General features: G+C 35.0%; 2 protein-coding genes and 1 long non-coding RNA gene across 3 annotated transcripts in view; 2 read left to right on the plus strand and 1 right to left on the minus strand.

The window, feature by feature from the left end:
* LOC127867465 (uncharacterized) overlaps positions 1-14,902 on the minus strand; it is a 136,818-nt gene that overhangs the window by 54,072 nt on the left and 67,844 nt on the right. The window lies entirely within an intron of this gene.
* On the plus strand, positions 1,551-3,554 carry LOC127867454 (nyctalopin-like). The gene is made up of 2 exons (XM_052408613.1): positions 1,551-2,342; positions 2,871-3,554. The coding sequence occupies exons 1-2, from the start codon at positions 1,574-1,576 to the stop codon at positions 3,386-3,388; spliced, it is 1,287 nt and encodes a 428-aa protein (XP_052264573.1). The 5' UTR covers positions 1,551-1,573; the 3' UTR covers positions 3,389-3,554.
* LOC127867455 (chondroadherin-like) lies at positions 10,422-12,341 on the plus strand. The gene is made up of 2 exons (XM_052408614.1): positions 10,422-11,211; positions 11,687-12,341. The coding sequence occupies exons 1-2, from the start codon at positions 10,443-10,445 to the stop codon at positions 12,193-12,195; spliced, it is 1,278 nt and encodes a 425-aa protein (XP_052264574.1). The 5' UTR covers positions 10,422-10,442; the 3' UTR covers positions 12,196-12,341.

The raw sequence follows: 14,902 nt of genomic DNA on the forward strand, positions 1-14,902 counted from the left end.
TCAACACAGCACCTTCATTAATAAGGAATGCGGTCAGGTTATTCTGATTGTCATATGTTATCATTTTTATTGTTCTATAACGTTTAGTCGCGATGAAAGTAACATAAACATCCTGATATCGAATGTCATTCATTTATTATAGATGTCTCTGAAACGATAAAATGTCATATTTGATGGTTGTTCGAACAAATGTTTTTCAATATCATAATTTATTGTGAGCAATAAAGAATAACATTATTTATTATGAGCAAAAAGAAATACAGAATTGTTAATGGCTACGCAGTTACATTAAAACCATTGATTTATAACACATCCGTTTGATTATTTGTTTTACTTAGAAGACATGTAAAATTGTCCGAAAAACGGGTGTGGAATTATTTTTTTGGAAATCATTTGTATTAACGCAATAAAATAAGTTTTAAGTCTTAACTGAATTTCCAAATTTAAACCAATACAACTGAAACCTTTTTAAAACTTTTCAAACGAATACTTTTGAAGAAAAGCATGACAGGTACTTGCTTTTCTAAGCTTTATACACAAAACACACAATCATGTATTATCCTATAGATTTATAACTCACTGGCCAAGTCACATAATGCTTTGCATAAACAGGTGCAGTGGTATGCATTCGCAACCAATCTGTTTCACTCCAATTAGCACGCACCGGTACATTGCTTTTCGTAGGGAATCGTCAGGAAAATCTTATAAAGGAAGTCTTTTCGTGCAACTTGTTCGTAGACAGATTTGATTCATCGCTTGTCGGTGTTATTGCCAAAGTATGTCGTCTTAATGAATATGGTGTCATTTATAACTAATTTAATATTATTGATGAATTTTAATCAGCGAAATAGAAATAATAATTTGGGTATCATTGGTCACGTTAGATGTTGTTTTTTAAATTCAAGGTAATACAAACAAGTGTGTACATAAACCTTAAGTCGTTTACAATTTTAAATCTCATATTCTTGCGAAAACTATCATTATTAGAATCGCGCTTCCTATGTTCCTTTCAAAGTTTATTATTCTTATACTTGAATACAAATATTCAATCATCACCTTCTGCAAACTGCGTAAATAAAATATATTGGGTCGCTGAAAGTGTTTCCAAAGATAACAAAAACCAATGAATGACATCTAAGCGTGCCTTTCCACGTTTCCTCGTGTATCAATGGAACACAAAACATAGAATTGAATACGTGTGTTACTAATGTTCAAGGCCATCCTTGTTTTTACATTTATTTCGCAACAAATCCGCCTTAAAGTGCACGAATGAAATCAGCAGAAAGCATATCACACCCACGTATTTTCTTTACCTTTTGACATCAAAGGAATCATTAGCATGGCTTAAAAGTGGCAACAATGAAGAAGTTTATGGACTGCAGTCGAATAACATTTGGTGATCAATTATACAAATCAGCAGGGATTAGCCTATAGAGCATATTAAGAATGAAGACCACGCGCATGTTGACATGCGCTGACGTTTTTTCTTTACAAATGTCCCATATTTAAAGAAAATGAAGTAAAACTTATGTTCAAACTTATCACGCCATTTAAAAAAACAGACACGGTTAATATGATGCCAAGAATGAAATTTGCTGTCTTATACCTATGTATTTTGGCAATTGTTTTCAATCGCAGCCGTGGAACCCAATGTCCGGGAGAGTGTAGCAACGAGTGTAGTTTTAACAGTGAGGGAAATATCACTGAAGCCAACTGCACTGGAATCCGTCTGCAAAATCTTCCGAGAACTGCATTAAACCTGAATATCAAAGGACCAGTCAAACCGATTGATTTTCCGCTGGGAAGAATGTATTCTTACCATTTGTTTGGCATGACGAATCTACAATATTTGAAGATTGAGCATTACGGAATTACAAAACTTGAGCAAAACTGTTTTAATGCGCTATCCGCCTTGATAACTTTGGACCTAAGCAACAACGTGATTGTACAAATCGAAACCAGCCATTTCACTGGACTGTCCAGTTTGAAATATTTGCACCTACACCATAATTTTATAGAAATAAAAGATGATGCATTTAGAGGTATGTCTTCGTTAATTGACGTCGATTTGTCGCATAACAACATAGACCATCTTGACAATATTACTCTGCAAGGCCTAACCGGCGTAGAATCACTAAATCTATCATTTAATAAAATATCTGCGGTTGATGAAGCGGCACTAACAGATCTTAAAAAACTCACAGAAATAAGGCTCGGATACAATACAATTACTACTCTACCATCCGTCTTGTTCAAAGGACTAGCAAATCTTCGGGACATTGAACTTCAACACAATTCCATCCTTGACATTGAAGGCAACACATTCGGCAGCCTCCGTCTAGGTATGACGTTTTTTGTAATTAAGTATTATTATGCCGTTTATGCGTAATTCTGCATTTCATTCAATGCGTAATTATTCTTAATCTTTCTACTGCTTTAAGACGTGATAATTATAATAAATAAATATATTGCAATCATTTAACAAAACAATCCACGACCTATGCACCGCTACAAAAGATCACACATTATTATATGCGCGCGATTTTATTATTGACACACTGCATCTATTAGGTATTTTTATCGCGATTAATTTTAAACAAAAAGTGTATATATATATATTAAGTAATTTACTTCAAATGTGAAGTCAAGCGATACATCAATATTTTAATTGACTGTTTTGATACCAATGTCGCAACATATATGTTGAAAATATATTACGATACATGTAAACAATTACTTTTAATTATATTATTTAATAATAAAATCTTAAATACGCGCTATTAAGTTGCAAACATTAACCTTATTCAACAATCCGAATTCTCTATGAATGAATTTAAACATTTGTTTTTATAAACTTGTTTACATTTCAGACGGTCTTAATTTAATGGATAATACAATCGGAGCGATCGCCCCTTCTGCATTTGATGAAAGTTCCATCGGAGAAGTCCACCTAGAGAACAACAATCTTAAATCCCTGCCAGAAAGCGTCCTGACCATCTTCAGTAAATCTTCGTCCGTTTTCCTTTTCAACAATTCTTGGATCTGTAACTGCACGGAGAACTGGTTCAGAGACATCGCTTCATTATCAAACCCGAAACCAAAATGTGCTGAACCAAGAAACTATACCGAAATGACACTTTCCGACTTCTTTGGCAAGTTTACTGAACTGTGTCAACCCGAGGCTGTTACTGCTCATCGTACAGACACGGATTCAGACACAAACAAAGGCGCTATGATTGCTGGAATTATTTGTGGTATATTTATGTTGGCGTTGTTGATTGGGCTTTTGTTGTTATTGTACAAGAAGAAGAGACAGAGGGTAAAGCCACGAGACGAACAAAACACTCCTTCTGTTCATATTAACACAGTTAACACAGTTCCGACCTAAGTGTGGGTGAACTTTGTTGATTTTTTTTATATATACGTGTATCACATTTATTTCATCAGGAAGTCAGACTAGTTCACTTGAAACTTGTTATTGTATATAATATTTTATCTTAGTATGCATATATCGGGATATGATTTCGCTTCAATAAACATCGAATAAATAAAGATATGCTCCTGTTGTCTAATGAATGATTATTTTCCATTATTAAACGTCAGCAAAACTATCTTAACTCCCAACTCGTAATAGACTATATCCCTTAGACATTTCTTTAATTCTTCATAATGATACTCGTGTTATGAAACATTGACCTCTTGTTTTGCTACACTTTGAACAGCCATTGATTTCAATTAGAGACAAATAAGAATGTGTCAAATAGCAGACCATTTATATATTTCACGTGTCCAATTCACACCAAAACATGGCGGTATTAACAATATCTTCTTCATTTTCTAATTCACCACCGTCAATTTTATCACAAATGTCATTTTGCGTTGGATTGTCTTTTGAGCATTTGACTTTGACGTCGTCAATACACACGCCTTTTCTTTCTTTCTTTGCTTTTGTGGTCTGCTTACCACTCTGTGATGACACTCGTGTAGCCTCTGTGAGTACCGCAGATTTCAGATCCTCGAAAAATCTACTCATTATTTAAAAGGTATCCCAGCGCAACAACACATCTTGGACACAATCACGCTATACATTATACAGTAGACAAAAAGACCAAGGGTAATAATACAGACGAAATAAGTCGCAGTAAAAAATCATTAAACGGTGACAGTTTGAGAAACACTCTCTCAGGAGCTAAATAGGGCTTTAAAGCCTCTATAACGTTCAAAATCAACGACAATTTCGTAAAGTATTTCGTAAAATAAAGTTAACACCTAAACAATCAGTATTCCCCATAGCAATTGCCACAATTTCAACTCTAGGTGTGGTATGATTAGATAGATTTTTGTAGATACTGAATGCTCGTTTTTATTTATTTGTGACACAATTTATTCCATGTTAATATCCCGCGAATATATCTATTCATTCGACACACGAACACTAAAATGGTACCATGTTAGTGGTCATGTGCCGTATGAATAGAGATCGGTTCGGGAAATTAAAATGGAATTAAATATGCAAAGCAATAATAAAAACGAGCATTTTGTATCTACACACATCTATTTTTCCAGACCACATCTAGCGTTGAAATTTCGGCAATTGCCATAAGGAATAATGAATTTTAATTGTTTAGCTTTATTTTACGAAATAGTGTACGAAATTTTCGTTGATTTTGCGTAGTAATGTTACTTTAAACGGTGACAGTTTGAGCAACATTCCACCAGTAGCTAAATAGGGCTTTAAAGACACAAATGTTTGGGCATGTAAATTGTATCGGAGATACAGATACATAATAACAAATACAGTTTCATAATTCTGCAAAAACTGAATTCTTGTCTCGACGCAAATCTAAATGTGTAGGTCATTCATTTGTGAAAGTTTGGGCGGGTTCCACCATTAGTTAAAGATGCTTTCCAAATATAAACGTACGTATGTACGTTATTATGCAAGAATGAACGGACAAGTACAAAGCTTAACTGCGGGAAGAAGACATTGTATATGGTAAACATAGCAGATTGTTTCTTAATATTCGCCGACACATACGTCCTTTCTGGCACGCATGTTGGTTAATGTTGAAAACAGTGTGCACTTTAACAAAAGTGGACCTTAGCAACTTTTTAATTAAACAAATATACGCCTCTTTTCTTTTGTCCAAATATTATTTCATTCATTATTGGTTTCTCGCAGTTCGTTGATTCACCTTTTGTAGGCCTTAAAAACAGAATTGGGCTATGAATTAAGATAGCAAAACTCCAACAAATGTTTAACACATGTTTAAATGGTTAAAGTAAAATTTTGCATCAATAACAACCGCTGAATTCAAACACTAGGTGTATATTTATGTCATGGTTTGCTTTTCAATTGAAATTGGCCATTGGAATCTTATTGCTTACATTTTCCTAACTAGCAACAGATGAATGTTTAATTCGTGCGTAACAATTCGATAAATGTTACTTTACATTTAATATGAACGCGAATGAACGATATAACTTAATCTAATAATGCATCCCAGTGGTTGTGTTTAAAACATGTGCTAAAATATAACATTATATCTTTTTTCTTTTGATAAATTTCATTTAACTTGGTATTTTTATTGGCCTCTTACGTTACAATTTCATTTTGTACCAGCCTCGTGTTAAATCTAGGCTGTGTTAAGGATGTAAACGTTTCTGTATACCTGTATATTTAATAGATCGTACGACTTTGACAAAGTATTATATCTTACCTTTCTATTCTGACCAAGTTGTCAGCAAGTTTCATGTTAGCCATGTCCACAATAAATTCGATGTACTTAAACGACATATGAAGTGGAATGCATAGAATCTTCATTTTTTATTTAAGAAAAAAATACATTTTGGTCTGATATTTACTATATTTGAGATTCCCTTGACCAAGCTCTGTTATTAAACAAGCCATTCGAATACGTCAAACTGACATTTTTTGACTCGGTCAAAAGTTACAATATAGGTTTATTATACCTTACATCTTGTTTGCGTATGTTAACGTCCAAATCCGGCATTAATGTTATATACATAAATTCTGTGAGCGTGAATATAAAATAGAATATAGCAAGGCATTATTTTATATCATTTAGAATCATTTCATGCTAATGGGAGCAATACAAATTACTGTATTGTTTAAACCATCGTCAGAACTCGCGGTCTATATACTGTATTGTCACTACATTCTATTGACTAAGACGCAAAGCGTATTTTAGAGAACATGGGTTCCAAAGATTTGCATACTGGTTCAATTTCGTTTCCTTATAGTATGGTTAGTCAATTTGAGACTCAGTGCCATACTTCACATGTGCTTAAAATATCTGCATTTGACATGCTAAAACATGTGTTATCGTATCAGGTGTATGTTCTGAAACCACAGTACACTGTAGAGTATTTTATACGATTGTGTATGGTCATGTTAGTAAATTGCTTGGAACAATGTGTATTAGGTATTCTCGGAAATGTATTGTGCACAGGTAAATTAGCGAGTTTAATAACGTGTCGATACGATAATTGATTGAGTTGTGTGTTAATGGAAAAGTGAGTTATTTATAAGATAAAGTATTTTCTGGACGAATAAAATCATAAATTCACTACCTTAACTTCGTTTAATAAATCTATTAAATACTTGCCCAAGCTCTTTAGTTTCACTGTTGATGTATTATGGTGCAAATACAAATATTATGTATTAATTTGACAGTGCAAGTTAACAAAGTCAGTGGTAAAATAGCACGATTGAACATTGAATTAAAATTCTTAAAGTAGTGACGTTGTATCGACACACCTCACTCACCACAGCACCTTTATTAATAAGGAATGAGGTCGGTAGTTCTAATTGCGATATGTAATCATTTATATTGTCCACTAACGTTTGATGGCAATGAAAGTACTATTAGCATCCTGATATCGAATGCCATTAATATATTGTAGATTTTTCTGAAACGATAAAATGTTATATTTGATCGTTGTTCGAACAAGTGTGTTGCGATATCATAATTCATTGTGAGCAATAAATAAATACATAATCCATTATGAGCAAAAAAGAATTAAAGAATTGCTTATGGCTATGCAGTTGTATTAAAACAATGGATTTATAACACATCCGTTTGATCACTTGTTTTAGTTAGAAGACATGTAAAATTATATGAACAAGAGGGCCGGAAAGGCCAAAAGTCGCTCACCTGAGATTCAAATGAACTGACCTAGTCTGTGCAGCTCAAGATGTCATAAGAATAAAATGTTCTTACCAACTTTCATGACTAGTGAACACCCTAGTAGCCACGTTTTTCTACAGACCAAAAGCATTTTTATGCACATCAAAGATATCATGTATATAATATTCTAACAAAGTTTCATGAGAATTCATGAAGCCATATAAGGAAAAATGTGCAGCACCCTGTTGGCCATATTTTTCAAGCAACTTGAACCATTTTCGAACTTGTCCTATATATCATTGGGAAAATCTTCTGTTGGTGTTCCATGATGATCGGACAATAATTATGGCTTCTATAGTGTTAACAAGGTTTTACTATAGCTATATAAGGAAAAATGCCGCGTCCCTTGGCGGCCATATTTTTTCACCGACCGGAACCATTTTCGAACTCATCCAAGATATCATTGGGACAAATCGTCTGACCAAGTTTCATGATGATTGGACAATGAATGTGGCCTCTCGAGTGTAAGTAAGGTTTTACTCAAGCAATATATAGCCATATTAGGAACAAGAGGGCCATGATGGCCCTGTATCGCTCCACTGCTGAAAAAAGGCTGAAACAAATATTCTCGGCATGTGCAAATACTTAAATATAGGCCCTATTTAAGCAGATGTACCCTTGTGTGACCCCCTGGGCTGGGTCAAATTTAACCCCAGGGGCATAATTTGAGCAAACTTCGTAGAGGACTATTATATCTTAATACATACAAAATGTGGTAGCCCTAGGTCCTAGAGTTAAGGACAATAATAATTTAAAGTTTTCACAAAATAAGCAAGATATAAGCGTATATAATATTCAATTTTGTGACCCGCGGGTCAGGGTCAAATTTGACCCAAAGGGCATAATTTGAACAAACTTGGTAGAGGACTATAAGATGTTACTGCATACCAAATTTGGTAGCAATAGTCCGAATGGTTTTCGACAAAAAGATTTTTAAAGATTTCACAAAATAGGCGCTTTATTAGCGTTTATTCAATTTTGTGACCCCCGGGGCAGGTTCAAAGTTGACCCCAGAGGCATTATTTGAACAAATTTGGAAGAGGTTTATTAGATGCCACTACATACCAAATTTGGTAGCCCTATGCTCAATGGTTATGGACAAGAAGCTTTTTAAAGTTTTCACAAAATAGGCCCCATATAAGCGTATGTTCAGTTGTGTGACCCCCCGGGCAGGGTCAAATTTGACCCAAGTGACATAATTTGAACAAACTTGGTAGAGAACTATTAGATGTCACTACATACCAAATTTGGTCGCCCTATGCCTTATGGTTAAGGACAAAAAGTTTTTAAAGTTTTCACAAAATAGGCACTATATAAGCATATAATCGATTTTGTGGCCCCAGGGCAGTGTCAAATATGACCCTGGGGCATAATTAGAACAAACTAAGTAGAGAACTATACAATGTCACTACATACCAAATTGTGTAGCCCTAGGCCTAATGGTTATGGACAAGAAATTGTTTAAAGTTTTCACAAAATAGGCATTATATAAGCATATGTTCAATTGTGTGACCCCGTGGCAGGGTCAAATTTAACCCCAGGGATAAAATATGAACAAATTTGGGAGGAGACTATTAGATGTCACTACATAGCAAATTTGATAGTCCTAGGCCCGATGGTTATGGACAAGAGAATTTTTACAATTTTCACAATATAGGCCTTATATAAGCATATGATCAATATTGTGACCCCCCGGGGCAGGGTCAAATTTGACCCCAGGGGCATAATTTGAAGAAATTTGGTAGAGGACTATTAGATGTCTCTACATACCAAATTTGATAGCCCTATGCCCAATGGTTATGGACGGGAAGATTTTCAAAGTTTTCACAAAATAGGCCTTATATAAGCACATTTTCATTTGTGTGACCCCCGGAGCAGGGTCAAATTTGACCCCAGGGGCATAATTTGAACAAATTTAAAAGAGGTTCACCCCAGGAACATTCCTGAGAAATTTCATCAGAATTCGACCAGCAGTTTAAGAGAAGATGTTTAAAGGAAAAGTTAACGCACGGACGGACGCACGCACGCACGACGGACACAGGACCATGACATAAGCCCCGCTGGCCTTTGTCCAGTGGAGCTAAAAATGCCCCACCCCCTGGTGGCCATGTTTTTCAAACAACCGAAAACATTTACGAACTCTTCAAAGATATCATTGGGACAAATCTTCTGACCAAGTTTCATGAAGATCGAAAAATAAATGTGGCCTCTAGAGCTTTACTATAGCCATATAAGGAAAAATGCCCCGCCCCCAGGCGGCCATGTTTTTCAACCAACCGGCATAATTTTTGAAATCATCCAAGATATTATTAAGATAAATCTTCTGGCCAAGTGTCATGAAGATCGGACAATAAATGTTGCCTCTGGAGTGTTAACAAGATTTTACTCTAGCCATATATAGCCATATAAGGAAAAATGCCCCGCCCCTTGGTGGCCATGTTTTTCAAGCAAACGTAACCATTTTCGAACTCATCCAAGATATCATTGAGACCAATCTTCTGACCAAATTTCATGAGGATTTGAAATAAATGTAGCCTCTAGAGTGTTCACAATGTTTTACTAAAGCAATATAAAGCCATATAAGAAAACATGCCCCGCCCCCTGGTGGCAATGTTTTTAAAGAAACCAAAACTATTTTGGAACTTATCCAAGATATCATTAGGACAAATCTTCTGACCAAGTTTCATGAAGATCGGAAAATAAATTCGGCCTCTAGAGTGTAAACAAGGTTTTACTTTAGCCATATAAGGAAAAATGCCCCGCCCCCTGGCGGTATCATTTTAAAACTTGTTCAAGATATTATTGGGATGAATCTTCTGACCAGGTTTCATGAAGATCGGACAATAAATGTGGCCTCTAGAGTGTTAACAGGATTTTACTAGCCATATAAGGAAAAATGCCCAGCCCACTGGCAGCCATGTTTCTCAACCAACCGGCATCATTTTCAAACTCCTCAACGATTTTGTTGGGATAAATCTTTTGACCAAGTTTAATGAAGATCGGACAATAAATGTGGCTCCTATAGTGTTAACAAGATTTTACTATAGCCATATAAAGCCATAACAGGAAAAGTGCCCCGCCCTTGGCGGCCATGTTTTTCAAGCAAACGCAACCATTTTTGAAGCCATGCAAGATATTATTGATACCTTTACAAATGTCCCATATTTAAAGAAAAAGAAGTAAAACTTATGTTCACACTTATCACGCAACCAAAGAACAGGCACTGCTAATATGATGCAAAAAATGAGATTTGCTGTCCTTAACATGTGTATTTTTGAATTTGTTTTACATGGAAGCCCTGCGGCCCAGTGTCCGGGAGAGTGTAGCAATGAGTGTAGTTTTAACATTGGCGGAGATCTCATGGAAGCCAACTGCACTGGAATCAGTCTGCAAACTCTTCCGAGAACTGCATTTAACCTAAATATCAAAGGACCAGTCAAACCGATTGATTTTCCGCTGGGAAGAATGTACCCTCAATATTTTGGTGGCATGACGAATCTAAAATATTTGAAAATTGAACATTACGGGATTGTAAATCTTGATCGAAACTGCTTTAAAGCGCTATCCGCCTTGATTTCTTTGGACCTAAGCAACAACATGATTGTACAAATCGAAACAAGCCATTTCACTGGACTGTCCAGTTTGAAATATTTGTACCTACACCACAATTCCATAGAAATAAAAGGTAATGCATTTAGAGGGATGTCGTCGTTAATTGACGTCGATTTGTCGCATAACAACATAGACCATCTTGACAATATTACTCTACAAGGCCTAACCGGCGTTGAATCACTAAATCTCTCATTCAATAAAATATCTGCGGTTGATGAAGCGGCACTAACAGATCTTAAAAACCTCAGAGAAATACGGCTCGGATACAATACTATTACAACCTTACCGCCCGTCTTGTTCAAAGGACTAGCAAATCTACGGAACATTGAACTTCAACGCAATGCCATCCTTGACATTGAATGCGACACATTCAGCAGACTCCGTCTAGGTATGCCGTTTTTGTATTACAGTAATTAAGTATTATTATGCCTTTTATGCGTAATTCTTCATTTCATTCAATGCGTTATAATTCTTAATTTTTATACTGCTTTCAGACTTGTTATTATATTATAATAAATGAATATATTGCAGTTATTTAACAAAACAATCCACGACCTATGCAAAGATCATACATTATTATATGCGCGCTATTTTATTATTGACACACTGCATCCATTATGTTTTTTATAGCGATTAATTAAAAAAATGTATATATGTGACCTCAAGCGATACATTAATATTTTAATGGACTGTTTTGATACCAATGTCGCAACATGTATGTTGAAAAAATATTACGATATATGCATGACTTTTAATTGTATTATTTAATAATAAAAACTTGAATACGGGCAAAACTAACCTGTTTCAACATTCTCTATGAATGGATTCAAACATGTGTTTAAATAAACTTTTTTAAATTTCAGAAAGTCTTAATTTAATGGGTAATGTAATTGGGGCGATCGCCCCTTCTGCATTTGATGAAAGTTCCATCGGAGAAGTCCACTTGGAGAACAACAATCTTAAATCCGTGCCAAAAAGCGTCCTGACCTCATTGAGTAAATCTTCGGCTGTTTACCTTTTCAACAATTCTTGGATCTGTAACTGCACGGAGAACTGGTTCAGAGACATCGATTCGTTATCAAACCCGAAACCAAAATGTGCTGAACCAAGAAACAATACCGAAATGACCCTTACAGACTTCTTTGGCAATTTTACTAAACTGTGTGAACGCGAGGCTGTTACTGCTCATCGTACAGACACGGATTCAGACACAAACAAAGGCGCTATGATTGCTGGAATTATTTGTGGTATATTGATGTTGGCGTTGTTGATTGGGCTTTTGTTGTTATTGTACAAGAAGAAGAGACAGAGGGTAAAGCCACGAGACGAACAAAACACTCCTTCTGTTCATATTAACACAGTTCCGACCTAAGTTTGGGTGAACTTTGTTGAAATTTTTATAAATATACGTGTATCACATTTAGTTAATCAGGAAGTCAGACTAGTTCACTTGAAACGTTTTATTGTATATCTTATTTAATCTTAGTATGCATATATTGGGAGATGATTTCGCTTCAATAAACCTCGAATAAATAAAGATATGCTCCAGTTGTCTAATGAATGATTATTTTCCATTATTAAACGTCTGCAAATATAGCTTAACTCCCAACTCATAATCGCATAGACTGTATCCCTTAGACGTTTCTTTAATACTTCAGATTGATAATCGTGTTGTGAAACCTTCACATCTTGTTTTTCAACACTTTGAACAGCCATTGATTTTAATAAGATACAAATAAGAATTTGTCAAATAGCAGACCATTTATAGATTTCACGTGTCCAATTCACACCAAAACATGGCGGTATTAACAATATCTTCTTCATTTTCTAATTCAACCATCGTCAATTTTATCACAACTGTCATTTTGCGTTGGATTGTCTGTTGAGCATTTCACTTTGACGTCGTCAATACACACACATTTTCTTTCTACCTTTGCTTTTGTGGTCTGCTTACCCTTCTGCGATGACACTCGTGTAGCGTCTGTGTGTACCGCAGATTTCAGATCCTCGAAAAATTTAGAATGAAAAAAAGTGTTCTAGTTATTGAAAATGTATCCCAGCCGCAACCACACATATTGGACACAATCACGCTAGGCATTATACAGTAAACAAAAATAAAAAATAAAACATTCAACCAGTAGCTAAATAGGGCTTTAAAGACCCAAAAATTTGGGCCTGTAAATTATATCGCGGAAAACAGATAAAGTTTTATAATTCTGCCAAAACTATAATTCCTGTCTTGACGCAAATATAAATGTTAAGGCCATTCATTCGTGAAAGTTTGGGCGGGTTCCACCCATAAGTTAAAGATGCTTTCAAAATATAAACGTACGTATGTACGTAAGTATGCAAGAATGAACGGACAAGTACATAGCTTAACTGCGGGAAGAACACATTGTATATGGTAAACATAGCAAATTGTTTGTCAATATTCGCCGACACATACGTCATTTCTGGCACGTATGATGGTAAATGTTGAAAACAGTGTGCACTTTAACAAAAGGGGGCCTTAGCAACTTTTTAATTAAACAAATATTCGCCTCGTTTCATTTGTCCTTACATTCTTTCATTCATTATTGGTTTCGCCCAGTTCGTTAATTCACATTTTGTAGGCCTTAAAATCCGATTTAAACTATGCATTAAGAAAGCAAAACTCCTACAAATGTTTAACACATGTTTTAATGGTTAAAATAAAATACTCGCATCAATTACAATCGCTGAATTTAAACACTAGGTGTATGTTTATGTCATGTTTTGCTTTTCAATTGAAATTGGTCATTGGGATCTTATTGATGAAATTTTCGTAACTAGCAACAGATGAATGTTTAATTCGTGCGTAACAATACGATAAATGTTGCTTAATATATAATATGAACGCGAATAAACGAAATAACTTAATCTAATAATGCGTCCCAGTGGTTGTGTTTAAAAACATGTGCTGAAATATAACACTCTATCTGTATTATTTTGATATTTTTCATCCAACTTGGTATTTTTATTTGCTTCTAACATTACAATTTCATTTTGTATCAGCCTCGTGTTAAATCTAGGCTATGTTAAGGATGGAAACGTTTCTGTATACCTGTATATTTAATAGATCGTACGACTTTGACAAAGTATAATATCTTACCTTTCTATTCTGACCAAGTTGTCAGCAAGTTTCATGTTAGCCATGTCCACAATAAATTCGATATACTTTAACGACATATGATGTGGAATGCATAGAACCTTCATTTTTCATTTAAGAAAAAAATAAATTTTGGTCTGCTATTTACTATAGTTGAGATTCCATTGACCAAGCACTGTTATTAGACATGTTATTCCAATACTTCAAACTGGCATTTTTTGACTCCGTCAAAAGTTACAATATAAGTTTATTATACCTTTCATCTTGTTGGCGTATCTTAACGTCCAAATCCGGCATTAATGTTATATACATAAAGTATGTGAGCGAGAATATAAAATAGAATATAGCAAGGCATTATTTTATATCATTTAGAATCATTTCATGTTAATGGGAGCAATACAAATTACTGTATTGTATAAACCATCGTCTGAACTCGCGGTCTATATACTGTATTGTCACTACATTCTATTAACTAAGAAGCAAAGCGTATTTTTGAGAAATACCCACCCCCTGGTAGACATATTTTCCAAGCAACTGGAACCATTTTCGAACTTTTCCAAGATATCATTGGGAAAAGTCTTCTGACAATGTTTCATGATGATCGGACAATAATTATGGCTTTTAGAGAGTTAACAAGGTTTTACTAAAGCTATATAAGGAAAAATGCCACGCCCCCTTGGCCATGTTTTTCAACCAACCGGCATCGTTTCTTAATTCGTCCAAGATATTATTGGGATGAATCTTCTGACCAAATTTCATGAAGATTTGACAATAAATGTGGCCTCTAGAGTGTTAACAATGTTTAACTTAAGCCGTATATAGCCATATAAGGAAAAATGCCCCGCCCCCCTGGTGGCCATGTTTTTAAATCAACCGAAACTATTTTCGATCTCATCCAAGATATCATTGGGACAAATCTTCTGACCAAGTTACATGAAGATCGGAAAATAAA

Source organism: Dreissena polymorpha, chromosome 2 (genome assembly GCF_020536995.1).
Source record: "Dreissena polymorpha isolate Duluth1 chromosome 2, UMN_Dpol_1.0, whole genome shotgun sequence".
NCBI lineage: Eukaryota > Metazoa > Mollusca > Bivalvia > Myida > Dreissenidae > Dreissena > Dreissena polymorpha.